Here is a 20,710-nt window from a genome sequence, read left to right as displayed (position 1 = left end):
TTCATATGATATAAGTGCTCATTAATAAAAGGAATAGTAGAAAATAATTATTTTATATAAAGTCGATGAAAGTCAGCTTTCAACACAATCATTTCACAATGCTCATCTTGATGCTGAGAAATTCGTTTTAATTTTCAGTGCACGTAAAGTGGGATGGAGACCACCTGACACACAATCGATTTCTGTCTGGAAATTTCGACTTTGAATTAACAGCAGGCCAGAATCCATTGCTGACAAACTGTGGTCTGCACCATGTGTCCAAGAGGACGTTAAAATCAACAGAGCATTCCCCAAAACGTAAAAACATGTTTCATGACAAACATACCGGGAACAGACATGTTGCTAATGACACGAAACAAAATATTTTCGTCAGGATCAATTTTGTTTGGATTTTCAAAGAAGAATTCTCGAGTAAAAAAATGGACATTAAAGCGATGGATAGCGATGTATGATTAATGCGTATCCCTACGGCCACACCAGCTGTTGAACGAGTTCGAATGCCAAAAGTTGAATATTAACAGCAGCTATTTGTTGAAAAAGTTGGGAAAAAAATTAATCAAAGATTAGACTTGGTTAGACAGACTTGGATTTTTCCAGCTAATCTCTTTTCCTTTTTTTACATTCATCTTTCAGCCAATAAGCAAATCAATATGAGCTTGGTTCACCGATGCCTGCTAGTCTGTTCTCCCTAGAGATACGATCCGTCATTCACTTTCCATGTGTTGACAAACTCCTCATGCAACATCGACAGGCAATTTCAGACACTTCAGAGTGCTTCAACCACTTCAAAACAAGTCAAGAACCTTTTCCCCATGTGGAAAAATGTCAACACCAAGCTAGCATGCAGATTCTGTATTTTCCACTGCCAGTAATATGTAGACTGATAGCTTATTCGTTCTTCTTTCGCAAAACTGAGTAATCTTTGACAGCCGTTGAGTCAAACGGTTTTGTTCATGAAAGAATGATATTTCCATAATATAACTATCACAGACTCATGATCTTCAAACAAACTCTAGGTGCAAGTGGAATTTTGTTAACATCTTGTAGGGTAACTAGGGACAGCCTTGCATCGTGAAGCACCACAGCAAGCTGACGGATATGGTAAGAAATTGAATGAAGAACGACAGGAAAAGTTCAAGCTTCGGTGATTGGCATGATCTTGTCAGTTGCCATGGTGTAATTCATACCGGAGGCAAATACAAGCACAATGTACTTGTTTTCCCATCATCGCTTTTCTTCTCTGACATAAACCCTTTAAATGATCGGAAACTAGTCAACGAGCAATCGTCAGTTTTGCTCCCCAAATTCACGAGATTGATTTGACTCACAAGACACTGTATAATAAAAGTGGTTTCCAGAAAGAAATCTGCCTAAGACTGTAAATAAAATGATTCTCTTACTTTCTAGTGAAGCTGTGGTTAGGCTGAGTAATGTACCGCATCCCATGCAGAGTGGTCACAGTACCAAATTCACTCCATTTGCGTCGGTTGAAAATCTGTCGGCAGTTGTCTGCATTTCTACGATCGCTCTCCGTCTGCGTGTGCACAGATCGTTTACGACCATCACCATTCACACCCCCTTCGTCTTTTCTCCATCCTTTCATTTTTATGGAGTCAGCAGACGTAGATTCATCAATTCTGTTAAGACTCTTTTCGACAGTCCACACATCCATGACGAAAGAAACAACATCCAGTAGGAACGAAACGTGCAGATTCGAATCCTGCCCGACTTAGACACAAGTCGGATTTATTGGTTGCTATACCCAGTGACTACAAACATACTCTGGGCGCACTTTTTGTCCAGCAAAGGTTTCAACCAATAGTAATACATTCGATTATCTCAACTTTCAGAGGACTGACCATGAAGGCCCGGCCAAACCGCTGTCGCCACCGAGATAATCAAGATTCTTGCGGTGAAGTGAATTACATGTAGGATCTTTATCTTCTCCTCCCAGCACACACGCAGAGGCCAACTTCCTATTTGATACACTCTTGGCTGGGAATCTAACACGTGTTCCTTAAAAGCAAGATGTAATTACAACGACCAATTAAACAGTCCGCTTCTCCCAAAACGGCAACCACGAGGCAATAATGGCAGCAATGTCCAAGCATCAGTGTTTGCTAAGCGGAAAGCTGTTTTCTCGAGTGAGGTCCTCCGTGTTTGCTATCACTTTCGGCCTGTCCAATGGCGGAACTCCATCAGCTAGTCTTCACGGCTCCTGAGAAAGACAGGTATCCAATATGCGAGACCCTATCACCTTGACTGGTTGAAAATGAAGGACTGTACGAAATAGGTGAGATAAAACTCGAGCGATTAAATCTGCGTCGCACTCCACACAACGTGATATCAAGCATACATCGTACGAAGTCACATGATGCTACTACCACTACTAGGTATTATCACGTGATGACATAATCCCTCATCCGATTTTATTCGTCGCATATGTTTTTCATATCGTTTCAAAGGGTTTTTATATTTAAAAGTGGGCCGGCTGATTAAGTAAGTTTCATGGTCATAATTCAGATATAATGATGCCGGTCATAAGTATTGCAAATAATATGAAGACAAATCGCATTATTGGCTAATTTCTCTCATGGACAAATTGTACATGAGAACCTGATACCATTTGAATACACCGATTCGTTTGTCACCCAATTCTCACCACGACAACTTTAAGAGCGCAGGCTTACCGTAAGTTCATTCCAATGGAATTACTTAACCACGTTGTATCTTTGAAGAGGCGGCACGTTCTGTTGAGTTTACGTTCTCAGATACGGATCATTCTGATTGGGCGAAGTACGTCTATGACGTCAGAGGGCATATTCCATCGTGTGGCTGGAACTGTTTTGTGTACCATTCTCCAAACTCAGTTGTTACACTTTACTGCATAATTGCCTTGTACCCTTTTTACACAACAATTACACAGATTGGTTTTTACGGCAACAGTATACATGCATATACTCTCTCAAATAACAAAACTAATCCGATTAGTTGGCCGTGGTTTCCTGTTTTGTTTGGTTCGTCACAACATGCTTGCTTTGATGTTGGTTGCAACAAAACTAACGATTGATTCATTATTCCGTTCCGATTTTACTTTATACATCATGGATCATCGTTTTGTTGTAGAAAATCTTAACTAACTGTCCCACTTCAACAAGCCAGGTATTCGGAGCGTATCCGAAGTTACTGAAAAACAGAACAGCTTCCAATAACTGTCACAAAATGAAATCTGAGAAAAGCATCACCTTTGATACTGATAAAAGAATTGATACTCTGAACTCCGACCGTTTCCACAGAGACTATGGCTGTTACGCTATTTACCTGGTGTCATAAGATCGTGTCAGTTGTATTATTATTATACAGTTGGATTTTAGTTCCAAAGAGCGCCCTCTTTCGTTCAGTAAAGTGCTGAATAAGTCAAACGGGATGTCAAAAAACAAGCAGATATTTCCCAAGGGGAAATTCTGAGAGCTAGTGAAGCACGCTGCTGTGTACTTGTTTGAGCCAAGAACATGTTGTGTAAAGCAATCAATGGGTCGTATGAATAAGAAGTAGCATCTGCTCTTACTGCCATTTTTGAAGCATTTACTCGTGTTTGTATTAATAATAATGAAAATGCTTTGACTTAATTAGTGAAATTGCTGAAAGGTCAAAGTCTTTTCTTTTTAATCTTTAAGCTTGTGCTTGACAATAAGCAGTTGCTTCAATTTGTATGAATATAAATGAGTCATTTCTACAGAATTGGAATATTTACTTTTTTCAATTGACAATTTTCACAAGACCGGGTCAGGGCAAGCTGGAAAACGAGAAGCATTTACTAATGCTCAAAATGGCAGCCTCCACAAATGTCATTCGAAAGGAAAAGTTGTATGCCTTTAGGAGGGAATCTGAAGAAACCAAATTTTCTTCATCAAGGTTTTTGCGATCAAAATTACTGCCATCGTGCTTATCTGCCATGCTGAGGTCTCAAGATACAGCACCGTGCTGCACTGTGTTTGTCAGTACGTGCAGACAACGGAAGCCCTCTTGTGCAAAACCATTCGGCTGTGCAGTCAGCAACAAGCATAAAGCATTTGCTAATATTTATACTAGATGCTGAATAGTCAAAGAAACATTTTATTCCAACAAATTCAAGCATCTCAATGCTTTTACTTCTTAGTAAATGCTTTTGCTGTTTGCTTGAACTTCATAGCATTTGCAGGTTTTTATTCATACGACCCAATGTGTACATGAATGGCGCGTGACGTACATACATTTGTATGCCAGTCATTGGTCGCTCCAAAAGGAAGTAGCTGCATGCTACTAATGTCAACATCGCCCTCTCTCGTTCAAGCGAAGAGCATAATTTATGGTTGAAATTTACATAACTTTTTATTTTATTCGAATTAAAGAAAACACGGTAATGCCCAGGCCCCACCCCAATGGGCAGCAAAGATCTGAACCATAAAGTTCATAGCTCTGCATTTTCGCAGCCTCGAGAGGGTAGCCTGGATGACGGACAGGAGTTGATCTCTAAGGGACTAACAATGCTCTTTAACTACAGAACCGATAACGAGCTAAACACTAATTACCAACATCATTATATCTCTGACCGACACATCACACCACAAGCCTGTGCTCCTCTGACAACAACCTTTAGAGCAATCATTTTCACTGCTGCTTCTTTAACACTTAGTTGGTGAAAGCCTGTACCTGCCTCCAAACTACAAAAACTCGGTGAACTTTACCAAGATCATAATGGACCCAAGGGTGATAATTGAAACTACGCCTAGAAATGGCTTCAACGAAAGACGGGTCATGGGCAAAGACAACCTTGACGAGTTGAACATCATAAAGAATGACAGAAATCGGCACACTCAAGATGATGACGCCACTCGTACGTTCGCTGAGCGGTTCCAGGATTTTGGTAACAGTACGACCCTGCACGGAATCAGCTATGTGATTAACTTGAATTACAAGAAGCAGAGAAGGTAAGGACAATCATAATTCAAATGCTGTTTTGCGATCTGTTGTGGAAACAAATGACATATTTGGGCAGGTATCAACGAGATCTCAACATCATGAAGACGGGTCTAGGGGAGAGGAAGGGACAGTCGCAATCCAAGGTCGTTATTTTCGCCTCATCACTTAACCTTCAAGTGTCCACGAAAATATTGACTGCTTGACTGTTCCGTTAGGCCAAACATACATCAGCCGTGTTTCCAGTTACCCGCTCCGATCTAGAAAATTACAGAAATAAGGTATGATTTAAAAAGAATTTTAAAATTATGGTGCCAACCCTGACCCTGAGTTCTCTATATATCATCGCGTATTTGGATGCTTATACCAGTCCCAACTTGGGTGATTAAATGGCTGGTTTTGTTATTGGACCCACAACCATCTGCAGGTAATCATCACCCTATCCAGATATGTTGGGTGACAAAATCACGCCCCACGCACCCCACCTTTGTTCGATGTAAAAGTAAATCGGACATAGGGTTAGGTGAGATCATTTCAGGAGTGAAGGTTATGCGAATTCCACACAAAAAAAGAAATTTACCTGAAGTGTTAAGTCCAACACTCATGCAGTGGATTCAATGTTTTCAATGTTGATTCAACACATTGAACGTTAACACTCTGGAAAGTGTTGAATGAACATTTTATTTGCTGAGTACACTACAAGTATATTGGAATTAATATTTTCAATGTTGGATTCAACACTTTCAAAGAGTGGTCACAGACCAAACCTATACAAGTGTTGGATTTAAGACTGTAGTTTTTATCGGGGTTACAGTTCGGTCTAGCCAAAATGAAATAATATACTGGATTACCGTCGAAACAGTTCTCGTCAAAACTATTCGATTAAACCTTTGCAAATGGTTCTTTTTCTTTAAAGTGCAGAAAAATGAATTAGAAAAATTCATTAAAAAGTAGTGTACCCAGATTTTTTGGCAGTAGCTTGCTAGGATAACGCCATTGCTGAGATGCTATGGATGCGCTGATTTTTATGTCACAAATACAATCCGGAATTCAGCAGCACCCCATTTTTTTAGCATTTACAACATCACCCCCAGATTTCGCTATACTAAATTATGTACGCTACGTGCATGACACTGTTTAAAATGGCAACTTGCAACGTCATCTTCACTTACCCATTTCAGTCATTTTTATCTCTTCATTGGAAAACGCGTGATTTGCCAGGGGAAAATGTTGCTTCTAATAGTTCATAAGCGCAAAATATTCATGTTATTTTGACAAAAATCTAAAAACACCAAATCAACAAGTCACAAATGTTGAACAGCAGATTTTGTCGTGTTGCCCAATGTCATTTTTCCACAATGAAGAAGACCGAAGACAGAGGAAGCGCAAAGGGAGTCATGTGTTAACCGGTGGCCACCAGCCAGTATGGTCAATATGATTATGTCCGGCAGTGTTACTCTAGTAACAATAACCAGATTTTTGTTCGCGCCAAGAAAATTATTTGCCAACGTCTGGAGCAAAAGTCAACTACAAAAGGGAAGCAGTTAACATTTCTAATCACTGTTGTGGAAGAAGGTTGTCCATTTTATGGTGTATTTTCATAATTATAATAAATGTAAACCTCATAAAACCAATACTAAATGTCTGTTTTCTCCAAGCATTGAGCATGTACTTATTAGAATTTCTGATACACTAATGAAACCTTAGTTTTTTGTTGACGTATGTAAAAATTATGAATGCCAACGATGTAAATTAAGCCTAAATAATAAATTGCGTTGTGAAGGATATTAAGGGGTATAGGCCTTGGTGCGTGATGGGCAATATATCATGGACAAGGCAGTCAGGTCAAGGGAATTGTGTTACAACGGCGTAGCCATAGGAGGGTGTGATGAAGTCAATTAAGTTCCATATTGCCTATCTCCTCGATCGCAACGTCTGATGAACAAAAGGATGCAATTAAGCCATCTGTTGCACTGTGAATTGGGTGGAGGGAAATTGTCTGGATGCCTTTCTGCCGGACACACGAGGAGTTTTAACATAAATCGGTCTGTTTATGTAGGGTAAACACAACCAGCTGTGAAGCCCTTCAAATTTTGCCTCTCACTCTGTCCACAGAAGTTCAACTTTTCGCATGAATTTATCTCTCTTCAAGAAAATGTCCCGGGATTCAATATAGCTATGTAAATAATATGTTGTAATTTTTCACATTTAAATTAGCCATGAAATGTTTTGAAATTTCAGCACCTGATAGCGTTTTACGTTGTATTATACATTTATATAGAATAGTAGCGAACAAAATTTAACATGAGTTTCAGTCGTTCATTCAACAATCTTTCACATTTCTCACCCGAATGGTACAAAATCTGAAATTCACCATACACTGGTGTTATTATAATCTATGTTTTAATTATTTTACTTTGTCTAGATTGTTGTGGCTTCTGCTAGTGTTGGTCATGTCCATCTGGCTTGTTTACAGCATCGTAGAGGCATTCATTACTTACTTCAACTACCCCATGACTAGTGCCATCTCCATCCATTACATGGATACCCTAACTTTCCCAGCCGTTACTCTATGTAATTTTAACCAGTTCCGGCGTTCCGCACTCACTCCGGGTCAGGTAATGGTGATGAATGAAGTCTACGGACCCAATCCGCCTGAATCCATTGACTTTGGGCCTTTCAATGAAATTACTAACTATGATTTCTCTGAGGACCACTTGGCTAACATCTCCCACCATCTGGATAGGATGCTAGTGAAATGCAAGTGGAGAGGTACTCAGCCATGCACGGGTCAGAATTTCACCCGTCGATTCACTGATCACGGTGTCTGCTTCACATTTAATGACCCTAAAGATGCCTCGCACAGACTTGAAGTCAGTAATGCTGGAAGGCTAGATGGGTTGTTCCTACGACTGTTTGCTGAAACTGATGAGTATACGTTTGGTGAAAACTCAGCCGCTGGCTTCAGGGTAAGTCAACCTGCTCATATCCAATGACAGTCTGAAAGATTTTGTCTCCCTTTCGATTTAGCAGCTATCAAAATTGCTCATGTTGTCATGAAGGGACAGAAGCATAATCCTTAAACTTACCCTTTTCCTTTGTATTCTTCACAGATATTGCTCCATCCTCAAGGACTGATGCCACTTGTGAAAGAACTCGGCATCTCCGTATCTCCTGGTTTTGAGTCCTCCATTTCTATCAGACAGAATGTGGTGTGTTGAAAGAAAAATTAAGTTAATAGAGTTCAAGCAAAGTGTATCGTGGACTTTAAGAACAAACAGTATCCTTTTCGTCGAGTTGTTTTAAACCCTAAACCGATTATAACAAATACAGGGTCACAATTAATTAAGATTTTGTAATCTCTGTACTGATCATTACAATGTTTTTCATTCTCAGTTCAAGAGTCTGCCTTGGCCTTTTGAGTCGAACTGCACTTCGTCTAAATCGAAGAATTCAACGACCTACTCGGTACCCACCTGTAAGTACGAATGCAAGGTGCAGTATGTGGTGGAACGATGCGGTTGCCGTGACTACAGATGGACAGGTATGTCACAAGCCTTCATTTTGTCATTTGAAATGAATATCTTATGCAGAGATTAACCCCTGAACAAGGCAAGGAACTCAATGGGAGCATTCCAATTCTCGGTTTCATGAGTTTGCTTAAATCGCATCAATAGATTATTGAATTGATATCGCAATGTTTCAATATTTCTGTGCACTTTGGACATTGGTTTGGTTTAGTTTCTTTCCACACATCATAATTCGAACATAAAGAAGCAAAGTTATTACAGACTGAGATAAAAGATGATGAATGGCGGATACCAGACAGAAAGCGAAACGCTTATTCATGGCCTGGTTCCTTGTTTGTTATAATAAAATCCACATGAGGCTAGAATTACTAAAAACAAAAGATGGAGTAACGAGAGTAAGATGACAGAAGGTACAGCTGAACGTTAGAATTCAGCAAGATTTTCTTTGTCATAACATCTTAGGAATGATACAATTCTAGACATGACTGTTTCATTATCAAGGTTATAAATGCACGGTAGCAATGTCATATACATACACTAAATGCATGTACAATACAGGGTAAATAAACTATATTACACTGGAAAGGGGGATATTCTTCAAGTACTTTTTAAAACCATGTATACTTCTAAAGTATGGTACTGGGGGTGATTTTATTCCAGAGCAAAAGGCCTTGATGTCGAACTCTTTTAAGAGTTAAGAAATATTGTAGGTTTTGCCTTTGCAATGTGAAGCTTGGCTGCTGACCTAGTAGTATATGAGTGGACTTCAGTATTCCTCAGAAACAATGAGTTGGTTTCAGGGGGCAGAAAATTGTTTTAAAATTTAAACATTAGAATACCTAGTTGATATTTGTAGAAGTTGAAAATTGATAGGGTGTTCAGCTTCTGAAATAGCGGTTCGGTATGGTCTCTAGGACCAGATTTTGTCATAATCCGTAGCCAGTTTTTTTTTTTTTGTAATATTACTAATTTATTCATAGCGTTCAACTGGGAGTTTCTCCAAACTAACAGTCCATACTGAAGATGGGGCAGAGTTAAGGCATTATAAATAGAAAGTAGTACTTTTGTTGGTAATATGTATTTCAACTTGCGCAAAATTCCTAGAATACGTGAAACTGACATTTGGATCTGCTGGTAGTGCAGTTTCCAGTTAAGACCTTCATCAATAATAACACCGAGAAATTGAATTTGAATATATTAATTTCATTCCAACTTCCAGGTTCGGCACCGCTTTGCCCGCCTGAACAGCATTTTAACTGCATCGACAAGTACAAAGGTACCTATCTTTTTAAGGCACTTGTGTAAACGATTAAGGATTCTCATACCTACTTTACTTATATGATATAAAGTTAAGGTAAAATCTCTATAAATTTATGTTTTTTCTCGCCATTTTTATTTTCTATATACAAGCCGAGTATCAGAAACAGGAGAAGTACCGCGACTGTCATTGTCCTGTATCGTGTGAATTGAAAACATACGACAGTCGAGTTTCTTTCGGTTATTGGCCATCCAGCTACGTTAGTGAAAATCTGCCGCTTAACTCTACCAGTGAGGAGTACATCAGGTAACGTGGTGCGCTCTTTGCGTTGGAAAGCAAACCACAGACTGCAAGGTTTCTATTTGTTATTCTAGGTGGTACTGTACATAGGAAAGATGAGACAGCAAGCATAATTGGAGAAGACAGAGGTGACATTAACATACACATTTCGGACCACAAGCAGGGTTAAATTGGGAGATATATAGCTCGTACATGAAGGCTACATCCTGCATTACAATACAGCCTTGATGGTAATTGGGTAACGAAAGTCTACCTAAGTGATGGTTGAAACCCCGGTCGAGTCAATCAGAACACTTATTTTTCCCCAACAGTAAAGAGCCACACGCATGCGCGCAGGGCTGGTAGTTGGGAGCGACATACAAGTTTGCCCGTGGCTAATTTTAGTCCAAGGCTCAGGGTATCAGTAAATAAGCAAATCATTTTCATTATTTTAAAGCGATTCCAATTTTCTTTTATTATTTAGGAAGAACTATCTCGACGTGTATATTTTCTTCGAAGAACTTGTGTATTTGCAAATAGAGCAGAAGAGTGCGTATGACTTTGCAGCTCTCCAGAGTAAGTTTGCTCACATCACGAATCCGTCTTATACCCTAAAAAAATTAACTTTAGAGATACAAAATACGTATTGCCTTTGGTAAAGGAAAACTGCTAGGACCAATCAGTTCATTTTGTTAGAGTGAACACACATTGCGATTGAAATCCTGTATTCATTATAACTTTGGAAACGAAAACAACGCGGCGCTTGAGCTCACAATAAGGCTAAATGATTGTTGGAGACGTGTTTAGATGACGTGATTGACTGCTTCGTCTGAGGTCATAGCCAGTGGTTGTATTTTTAAATTTGTTTTTAGGTACATTGGAACAAGATTATTTCCAATTTTAAACATCATAATTGCCCCGTGATTACGTCTTCTTTCTTCGAGTGCTAGGGACACTCCATTGTGCATTGGTTATCATACAGGCGCTTTTGTTTTGTAATTTTTGCAGTTTTGTTTGAAGTGTTGTATCGCAATTTCCCCATACAGCATCACAGTAATCAAAGTGTGAGGTTGTACAGTAGTTGTACAGTAGTTGTACAGTAGTTGTACAGTAGTTGTACAGTAGTTGTACAGTAGTTGTACAGTAGTTGTACAGTAGTTGTAGAGTAGTTGTACAGTAGTTGTACAGTAGTTGTACAGTAGTTGTCTGGGGGATTAAGTTTTTACCTTTCTTTGTGACATGCATTTCCGCCAGAACCTCCTTTCGTGCATGATCAACATGGTCACGCCGAGTTAGGTTTGTGTCCACAGTAACTCCAAGGCGTTTACAACTGCGCACACGTTTAAAGCGGGGTCCCGCTGACGTAAACGGTGACGGTGTCATCGTGTCATCATTGCACAGCTTTGACTTTGTACCCAGCAAGATGAATTCAGTTCATTCAACATTAGGGCCTAGGCCTAAGACTCAATTTATTTTTATTGAGCCATTCCACTACACGAGTCATATCTTCGTTGATTTTGTCTATAAGATCTGACTCGTTGCTGTCATAGTACAAAGCAGTGTCGTCAGCATAGGCCTACATACTGACCTTACAATGAGCTACATGCAGTGGGAGGTCATTGATGTAAATGATGAACATAAGTGGACCGACAATGGATCCCTATGGTATTCCACAAGTTACTGCGTGAAAGCTCGAGCTCATCCCGTTGTGGTATAATGAGAACGGCCGTTTATAAGTAACTTCGAAACCAGTTAATCCCATTGCCGTCAACACTGTAATGCTTTAGTTTCCGTATAAATATATCTAGATCAACGGTGTCAAATGCCTTTTATGATCAAGCATGATCACGTGTTACACCAAGTTCGCCAACCATATCACCATGATCAAAGCTTCTGAGCCGCTCATCAGTGATGTTAATCAGGGCCGTAGAGGTTGAATGTAATGGTCGGAATCCTGATTGGTTTATATTAAGCAGCTGGTTCGAGTTCATATAATCATACCACTGGTCGAAGACTGCTCTCTCGAGGATTTTTGAGAAAATTGGAAGAACCGATATGGGTCTGAAGTTGGTTAGTTCCTTAATGTCACCTCCTTTATGTATTGGGTTGACTCTTGCATTCTTCCAGTTTTGTGGAAATACGCCAGTATTCAGTGAAAGGTTAATAAGATGCGTCAATGGACCAGCAATGACAGGGGCAGCTATTTTGATAAGCTCAGCAGGACAATTGTCATGTCTTGTGGCTTTATAGTAGGTGCAAGACCCTGAAGCTGCTTCCAAACAAAATCCTGACCAACAGGTTCAAAATGGAAGTCTCCAATTGGGACTGTAATACTGCCACAACATTTGCGGGATGAGTAAGTGCAAGCAGGTATTTTTGAGGCAAATTTGGGTCCAATGCTTGCAAAATAATCATTAAGCACATTGGCAATAACTTCAGGCTTAGAAACATCTTTGCCATTTTGCGAATACCACTTCTGGCTCATGTTTTACTTTTGCTAGGAATAAGTTGTTTGAGATGCTTCCGTACTCACCCACTGTCATTTTTACTTGATTTGATGGCTTGATGGAAGTACTCCTTTTTAGCATGTTTAATATTGGCATTAACCTGGCTGCGCAGGGTCTTATTTTTTTCCCTGCAGTCATCCTGTTTTGATTCAACAAAAACTGAACAAAACAAATGGGAAATAAAATATTCACAGCATTAGAACAGTCAGCTAGAACCACTGGTGAAGAGGACAAATGTAATTTCAAGTTCAAATTCGTGTCAGTTGATGACATTCTTCCGACAGAATCTTATCAGTCTCAGCTTCTGTTGTGTATTCTTGTCGCAGGCGGCGTTGGAGGAAACATGGGACTATTATGCGGCATGAGCTTGATCACTGTGGTGGAATGGGCTGACTTCATTGTAATCTCTCTGCTTCGTAAATTCAAAGCAAGAAGGATCTAAACCCACAATCTTCAAACCGATTAAAATATAACGACTCCTTGAAAAAAGCTTTTCTTTTGAAATTAAACGTACAACAATTTAGAGTTTGAGATAAATAACTCATGAAGATTTAAATGAAACCCGTACAAACAGTGATAGAGTGCATTTTAAAGTCATTACATTATGCTTACTGAGCTAGATTGTCTATCGCTGTAGAATATATGCTGTACAAAATCATTTCATATCGAGTTTTTCAAGGGTAACTTTCAATTCCATTTTAATTAATATTTACACCACGGAACGTGCTTTTTAAGAGGTGGTTCCTTGTCCTTCAAGATTTATACAATCTTTGTTTATGAGAAGCAAGGTTTCTCCCTTTATTCAATTTTTGAACACTTTAGCTGCGGAATTGATCGTTTATTATCCACCCCACAAAAACATACTCTAAAAAAGTAATTTAAATCAGAATTGATTAAAAAGAAGATCTCAGCGGAAAGAAGTGCGAGCTTTAAGGTGAGTATCGATTGACTTTACGATATTTCTCAGAGGACAATTAAAAATGTATGGATAAGCGAATAGCTATAGCTAGAACACACAGACTCCAATTAATTTGTGACCTCCATACGTGAGGACGTGGTACACAGAACGGATGTCCTAATGGAGAGTAAGGGTTCAAAGTATCTCAACTGACTGCGGCTGACAGGATTACACATGTCTATATATGGGAAATGGCTGCAGCCACTAGACAGCGGCTACCGTAAGCACATGAATTACTTGGAGCCGCAGTCACAGGCCCGTAGGCTGGGGGGGGGGGTTCGGGGGTTCAAACGACCCTCCTCCGTGTCGTCGAACAATAGAAGCTTAATCTCAGTTGAAATAAAATCACAGATACAGTAACAGTATGTAGCCTGAGTTGAGTTTCCAATATTATGATGACTTTAAGAAAGAAACCAAGTCACGCATTGCTCTTTGGTGATCTAAATATAATCACGCTATTTAACAAGATTCGCTAAAGAGCCATGCCATTCAACAAGTGTTTCTTTGCTTCTTCTGTCACTGTCATCCAGTTACCCAATCAATCAGCCATCTCGGGGTCAGCAGCAATTACCTGTTGCTTATTAAATAAAAGCTGCTTGTTTGTAGAAGGCGTGAGCTAAGTCGTATTGGAAGGGCAACAGCTCAGTGCAATCATATCCAGAAGTGCTGGCTACCGAGACAGGTTCTCAATTTCGCCTCAGATACAATCCTTAACTCTGAGTATTGCGTACATTCATATAGGATCGTTATTCTGTATTGCAGGCAAAATGTATGCATGGACGGAAGGCACCAAAACTCCAAATCTCTTGGGCGACCAGGAGTCTATTTTCTCCATTGGCAGTCCTGATTTCACCGTCCGATCTACCATTATTAACATGGAGGACAAGGAGACAAAAGGAAACAACTGTCGAAGTCAAACTTGCTCCGCTGACGTTGACAGACGCTCATTTGCGGACCGATTTCGGGAATTCGCAAATAGTACAACTTTTCATGGAATCAGCAACGTGACAAACAGCAAACACAACGGAATCAGAAGGTTAGTCACAAACAGGAATATAGAACTATAGACCTAGTTTGTTTTTGTTTGTTTGTGTGTGTGTGGGGGGGGGTTAGATTGAACATTGCAATGTGTTAATCTTCTCATTAAATGAAAAGAAGTATTTTAAATCCACGATTTCTTTAAATTTATGAAATATTTTAATTGTAAACGTTCAGTGACTTAATTTTCCGCAGCTTCATGGAAATTTGCTCGCATGAAACTGCTGGATACAATTTACTACTTTTTGTCTACTTTCGTATCCAGTCAGGGTTTGTCTCTCAGTTTCCCCCCCCCCGTGAATTCTGAAAGGAAAGTTTACCAGTCTTGTTTTGCTCGCCGTGAAGTTTGTGGACAAATTTAGTTTTCTGGAATTGGTCATGTCAATCGCCAGAATAAAAGTCCATTCAATACAAGGCGCACCGAAGTCAGTCACAAGACTAACTATGCACGGGATATGCCTTCCTGTCTCGCTAATTATTGTCCCGTGTTAGCTCAATTTCATTACCAAGCCACGCCAAGGCTTTTAAGGGCTCACTGTCAACAACACTTTCAATCAGTCGCTAAGAGACACGTTTGTAAAGTAAATTGACAAAGATGCAAGGTTGGAGCAATGTCATTGCTCGGCAAATAGCTTGAAAGAGAGAAGAAATCATTGAAACTGCTTTAGCAAATCAATTATTATCTGAAGTTCTCTGTCGGTTTATAAGTTGGTTTCTAAGAAAAAGACCACCAAGACTGTGGGAGAAATCCTTATCCCGGAAATGAAAGCCCTGCATCACACCCTTTCGCGAGTGCTTCCATCTTTGTTTCATACCTTTCATTTTGATCTCAAGTGAATCCAATTTCTATTCAGATTGTTTTGGTCGTTGATTGTGATTGGCGTATCATCCTGGCTTGTGACTGGCATCACACAAACAGTGATTGAATTTTTCAAGTATCCAGTAACCAGTGCGATCTCCATCAATTACGTGGACAGCATGACTTTCCCGGCTGTGACTATCTGTAACTTCAACCAATTCCGCCGCTCTGTTATACCCGATGATCAGGTGGACTTTATCAATAAGCTGTACGGACTTGATCCGGAAGCACCCACCGACCTCAACATCTCTGACTTCGAAATAACAGGTCTTACTCGGGACCAATACGAAGACTTGTTCGCAGCCATGTCTCATCAACTGGAAACTATGCTCAGTGAATGTGTGTGGAGAAGTAGTGAGACATGCACGGTTCAGAATTTCACACGGCGATTCACTGATCATGGCATTTGCTTCACTTTCAATGACCCTAAAAATGGATCGGAGATTTTGCAAGTCAACAGTGCGGGAACTCGCAATGGGTTGTTCCTTCGACTGTATGCTGACACTGAAGAATACATGTTTAGTGAAAACACAGCAGCCGGCTTCAGGGTAAGTTAACGTGTTGGTAAAAACTCTCTCACAGACATTGTACATCGAAAGCTCAAGTAATCTGTTGGTGATGTAAGACTCTCGATCAACGTCCCTATTTCTCGTAGATGTTGCTGCATCCTCAAGGCGTAGCACCCCTTGTCAAGGAGCTCGGCTTCTCCGTTTCTCCCGGGTTCGAGTCATCAATTTCTGTCAGACAGACTCTTGTGAGTATGGACAATTATAATTTGAACACAATACAGTACACTACGAGAGTGACAGAAAGTAACAAGGAAAGAGTGGTGTTGGTTATCAATGAATCCCATGCCTTTCTGTGTAGGTAACTAAACTTGCAGTATTACTACTTTCTATCCCCAAAGAGAAAGCAAATCATGATTCACTAATACAAGTTGAAGAATATCTGGAAGAGGAGCTTTACTACTATTTTGCTCGACTTCTCCTCGATCGCGCGACCTCTTGCCGAATAATAATGACAGATATCCCCGTCTGGTAGTCTGGTATTGTGATACTATTTACAAAACAACCACTAAGAACGAAGGGGGTTATTAATCAGGTGTGATTTTGTGCACATTTTATTGAAAACTAAAGGGTAATGAGTTTGTTTTGATCGTTCATAGGTGGAAAGTCTTCCAAAGCCTTATGAGTCGAACTGTACCAATTCAACGCTCAGGTATTCTGACACATACACGGTACCCTCCTGCCGCTTTGAGTGCAAGGTTGAATACGTTGTAGACAAATGTGGATGTCGTGATTACAGATGGCCAGGTGAGACAACTCCAACATTGGTTTGGTTTTTTACTGCCGGCAAATGTAATTTACAAACCATTTTTCCTGTTCAACGCGCAAAAGCTTGATGCTGATTAAGGCTGACATCTGGCCAGCTTAATTCACATCTGGCTGAATCCAGCCAATCAGACCACAGGCGTTGAGGCTATTTGCTCATTCGTGTGTCGGATGTGTCTTCTACATTCTTATTGAAAGGAACGTCGGGGCTGCGGTAAACGCGTCTCGTCTCTCTTCCTACTAGTGTATACTAGGCAGGAAATGAAAGAGCCAAGAGCTTAGTGGTGGGGGGGGGGTCAGTTGAGCACACTTTGACCTTTGACCTAGAAAAGGGAAAAGGTCATTAATATGTATAAGTATAATAATAATATGATATGATATGAATAGGAATGAGGTGTAGGGTGAAACATTCTGGCACAGGTTGACCCCATAAAATAGGAATAAGACACGGGGTAAAAAATTTTGGCACATGTACATGGTACATGTAATGCCTCTGATTTGAAAGTTAACAAACTTCCGGTAATCACCTTGTAATAATTCTTAAAATTACTAAGATAATTATCGTAGAAAATCAATGATGAACAACGAGAAATAAAACGGTACCAGTACCAACCTACCAGAAACCAATATGTGAAGTCCACCGAATTTGTTTTGTGTAATACTTATCGTTATGACTATCGAATAATAATTCTCAGATCGGATATTGGCCGGAACTTCTACACAATATTCCACAGCACGGCGAATAAATTTACCCCTTTGCTACGTGTTAAAAATCCCCAAGTGACGTCATGCTGCCCCCAAGAATTCTTAATTTTATATAATGCTGCATTTTACATTTAGGTCTCACAATAAAGAACAGTAACGCTGCACTCTGACTGAATTTGTTAAACGTATACATGTACAGGGTATTAAACCGCCGTAAAACATCCGTTCAAAGAATTTGAAAAATTCTGCCAGAGCCCAAACCGTATACATGTACAGGGTAACCGACATAAAACACTCTAGTTCAAAGGAGTAGTCTCCTTGCCGTATCGATCAAATCTTGGCAGCCATAGTAAGCTAAACGCAAGACCGTTAGCACGTGGGCACCCTCTCTCCTTTAGTGTCCAAAGGGTAAGTCGACCAACGCTCACTTCCAAAACGTACACAATGTAATCATTAACAAAATAGTCCGCCGACACAGCTCACCCACTGTGTACAGCCCTTTGTTTCGGAATTATCACTCACAACCCGGCGGCACTTACGGTCCTTTTGTTTAGGGATTATCGCTTCCCACTTCCTAATTACTTTTGGACCTCCTGTAGGCCCGTCGGTATTTTTCCATGACGTCACACCTTCGACCCATTTACTATTTTTTATCATAAGCAAGGTCAAATTGTGCCAAAAAGTTTTACCCCGTGTTTATTTCTATTTTATCCCATACACAAGGGGTCAACCTGTGCCAGACTTTCTGACCTTATGCCTATCCCTTACCAAAGGTCAATCTGTGCAAGAATTTTTTAACCTTCACCTCATTCTTATTCATATCATATTATTATTATATTTATGCATATTAATGACCTCTTCCCTTTTCTAGGCCAAAGGTCAAAGTGTGCTCACTGACCCCCCCCAATACTGAGCTTTTACTGTACTAAAAGAGAAACAACAATGATGTCTTAGGATATGAGGCTTATGATGTTATAAGCCTTCTACTGAGGTAAAGCCTTAAGTTTATCTTCATTCCAATTGATATCTAACCTTTTTCCTGTTTGATCTTGCCATGTGGTTAAATTTCTGGTTTTTTTTTCTTTCTCTGCCTAGGTCCAGCACCGATCTGCAACCCACAGGAGCAGTTTAAGTGTGTGTACCCACAAGAAGGTCTGGTCATTGTCCAGTGGCATAAAACGACTTTGTTTTATGGCTTAATCCACAAGAGTTTAAACAGATTTGTCTATACACATCTGAAATGTTTTCCTTAATGGGTAATTCCAGAAATTAGGGGTTCAAAAGTGTGACACTTTTGTGTCCCTGTTACATCTGACTTTTGTTATTTGACAGGGAAATATCAAAGGAATTGATTTCGAACCATTACTACTCGTGTGGTAGGTAATTTGAATTAATTTGTCGCTCTTAGAAATTAGAGCAAGTGTTCTCACCAAATCATATGTCAGATGTGACAGGGGCACGATAAAATGGACCCTACTTTCTGGAATAACCCTGATGCAGTTTTATTATTCAACTTGAAAAATGACGGTTCACAGATGACGATTATTTACAGTGGCCTACAACCCTGACAAACTGTTCTGTCTGTTCATATCACTTCAGCTGAGTTTCTGAGACAGAATGTAGAATGTTCCTGTCCGGTGTCCTGTGAAACCAAAACATATGAGAGTCGCATTTCTCTGGGCTACTGGCCAGCCGGTCACGTGACTGAATTTGTTGAAGCACACATGAACTTAACGGAGGAATATGTCAGGTAGGCAATGAAGCTTTCTTCAAAATAAATCATGTTAACCCGACGATCAAGTGATCCTGTGTTCTAAGTTAAATTTGAAATCAATTTTAAAAATTAATTTCAATGTCACTCCCCTCTAAATCTTACCTTTTTATGTCGTACTAGGAAGAACTACCTGGATGTGTATATCTTCTTTGAAGAGCTGATGTACCTAAAAATTGAGCAAAAAGAAGCATACAGCACATCATCATTGCAAAGTAAGAAATAATTCATAGCCACTTCAATCTACTTTGAGCAAAAGCACCCCCTCATCGGTTGAACAGAGACATGTTGGTCCGGAGCGTTCATTTTGTTGGTAGCGATGCGACCGCCGTAACGTGTGCATTTCATAGCCATTCGTGAACCAGCACAGTTTACTTTTGACCACAGCAGCCTCCTATGCTAAGAAAACCGCGCCCTCTTTGGTCCAGCTCGGGGCTCATAAGGCGAATAGCTGTCATTTGTTTCAATTGTTTAGACGGATGACATTGTTAATGGACTGTTTTTTTGTTTTTTTGTGTCACTATGCAGGTAACATAGGAGGGTACATGGGTCTGCTCTGCGGAATGAGCTTGATTACAGTCCTGGAATGGGCAGATTTCACTCTCGTCTCAATTATACGGAGATTCCGATCCAGGAAGGAGTAATTTTTCGCGTCGAATCGGATTTGTGTGAGAAAAATTTCAGAAAAGGTGAAAAAGGAAATCTCTTTTCATAGACAGTTTTATTCTATATGAACGAACTTGATACCACGACAGTGTTGCGTTACTCAACTTAACAGTGATGTTGTCTTGTTCTGAAATTACTGGTCCAACTAATATGGATCGTTTATCTGACATACGCAGGTCTTTCTTTGGACGAAACTATTAAGATTAAACAAATATGTACTTTTATTTTTATCCTTCAATTGAGAACTGTGTCTTAACAACTTATATTGCTGACTGAACAAACAGTGAAACTCATAGCTGATGCAGAATACATATAATTTCAATGTCTGCACCCTAACAAGCAAGTCACGTTAAACAATGTAAACTGTATGTAGGAGATAGATTTTAAAACGTCAACATAACTGTATATATAGTAATTAATTTTGTTTCTTTTGGTTAGACAACGTATCCTCTGTTTCCTGGCAAGTACAACTGTATATTATGAACCATGATTTGAGATAATGATATCAGATTATTCATTTAAATTTTAAAGGACGAGTCAAACAAAGAAATTGCAATCTGATTTGAATTTCCAATATGCACTTCGAGCTCGTGAACCTTTTTTTCAATTAAAGAATAAAATGAGTTCATCTTTTCAGGAAGTGTTCTTGACCTATCACCAGCAGTGCTTATTTCTCGTTCATTTACAGACTGTTTACTTCCAGGATTCAAACAGGTAAAAACAGCGTAAAAGTTGTTATAACATGAATAGCCATCCCATAATTTTACGGGCATTTTCTCATCAGTAAGTTGCGTATTTGTGGAATAAATGCATCGTTATTGAACCATCAGCAAACAATCCTTAATGTCT

At 39.7% G+C, this 20,710-nt stretch overlaps 3 protein-coding genes across 12 annotated transcripts in view; 2 read left to right on the top strand and 1 right to left on the bottom strand.

Moving 5' to 3' along the window:
• Positions 1-20,710, bottom strand: part of LOC110985922 (acid-sensing ion channel 1B-like) — a 50,720-nt gene that overhangs the window by 9,957 nt on the left and 20,053 nt on the right. For 6 of the 10 annotated variants that reach the window (XM_022247391.2, XM_087131490.1, XM_087131483.1 and 3 more), the window contains 2 exons: positions 19,301-19,364; positions 8,049-8,154 (listed from right to left, as the gene is read on the bottom strand). Coding sequence is in view for 2 of the 10 variants with exons in the window: in XM_087131476.1 (XP_086987602.1) it covers positions 1,401-1,672 (272 nt within the window). In the remaining 8 variants the exon portion in view is untranslated. Of the gene's footprint in view, positions 1-1,400; positions 3,602-8,048; positions 8,155-19,300; positions 19,365-20,710 lie in introns of those variants that run through there. The other 4 variants (XR_015423695.1, XR_015423694.1, XM_087131476.1 and 1 more) reach the window with 3 other exon arrangements.
• LOC110985924 (acid-sensing ion channel 1C-like) lies at positions 4,482-12,997 on the top strand. Its single transcript, XM_022247393.2, has 8 exons — positions 4,482-4,970; positions 7,385-7,928; positions 8,073-8,171; positions 8,356-8,503; positions 9,709-9,765; positions 9,900-10,053; positions 10,511-10,602; positions 12,860-12,997. Exons 1-8 carry the CDS (start codon positions 4,738-4,740, stop codon positions 12,973-12,975), a joined length of 1,443 nt encoding a protein of 480 aa, XP_022103085.2. The 5' UTR covers positions 4,482-4,737; the 3' UTR covers positions 12,976-12,997.
• On the top strand, positions 12,998-20,684 carry LOC110985923 (acid-sensing ion channel 1C-like). Its single transcript, XM_022247392.2, has 8 exons — positions 12,998-14,527; positions 15,384-15,936; positions 16,044-16,142; positions 16,554-16,701; positions 18,520-18,576; positions 19,024-19,174; positions 19,319-19,410; positions 19,724-20,684. The coding sequence occupies exons 1-8, from the start codon at positions 14,259-14,261 to the stop codon at positions 19,837-19,839; spliced, it is 1,485 nt and encodes a 494-aa protein (XP_022103084.2). The 5' UTR covers positions 12,998-14,258; the 3' UTR covers positions 19,840-20,684.

The sequence above is a fragment of the Acanthaster planci genome, linkage group LG02, assembly GCF_054643075.1.
Source record: "Acanthaster planci isolate LZ-2023a linkage group LG02, COTS_SCS, whole genome shotgun sequence".
Taxonomy (NCBI): Eukaryota; Metazoa; Echinodermata; class Asteroidea; order Valvatida; family Acanthasteridae; genus Acanthaster; species Acanthaster planci.
Note: the sequence above shows the minus strand (reverse complement) of the source record. Positions and strands in the feature narration are given on the sequence as shown.

Coding starts and splice junctions, on each gene's coding strand:
- LOC110985924 (XM_022247393.2), top strand. CDS start 4,738: ATGGACCCAAGGGTGATAATTGAAACTACGCCTAGAAATGGCTTCAAC. Junction 8,172..8,355: donor TTTCTATCAGACAGAATGTG/GTGTGTTGAAAG, acceptor TTTCATTCTCAG/TTCAAGAGTCTGCCTTGGCC. Junction 8,504..9,708: donor CCGTGACTACAGATGGACAG/GTATGTCACAAG, acceptor TCCAACTTCCAG/GTTCGGCACCGCTTTGCCCG.
- LOC110985923 (XM_022247392.2), top strand. CDS start 14,259: ATGTATGCATGGACGGAAGGCACCAAAACTCCAAATCTCTTGGGCGAC. Junction 19,175..19,318: donor TTAACGGAGGAATATGTCAG/GTAGGCAATGAA, acceptor ATGTCGTACTAG/GAAGAACTACCTGGATGTGT. Junction 19,411..19,723: donor CAGCACATCATCATTGCAAA/GTAAGAAATAAT, acceptor GTCACTATGCAG/GTAACATAGGAGGGTACATG.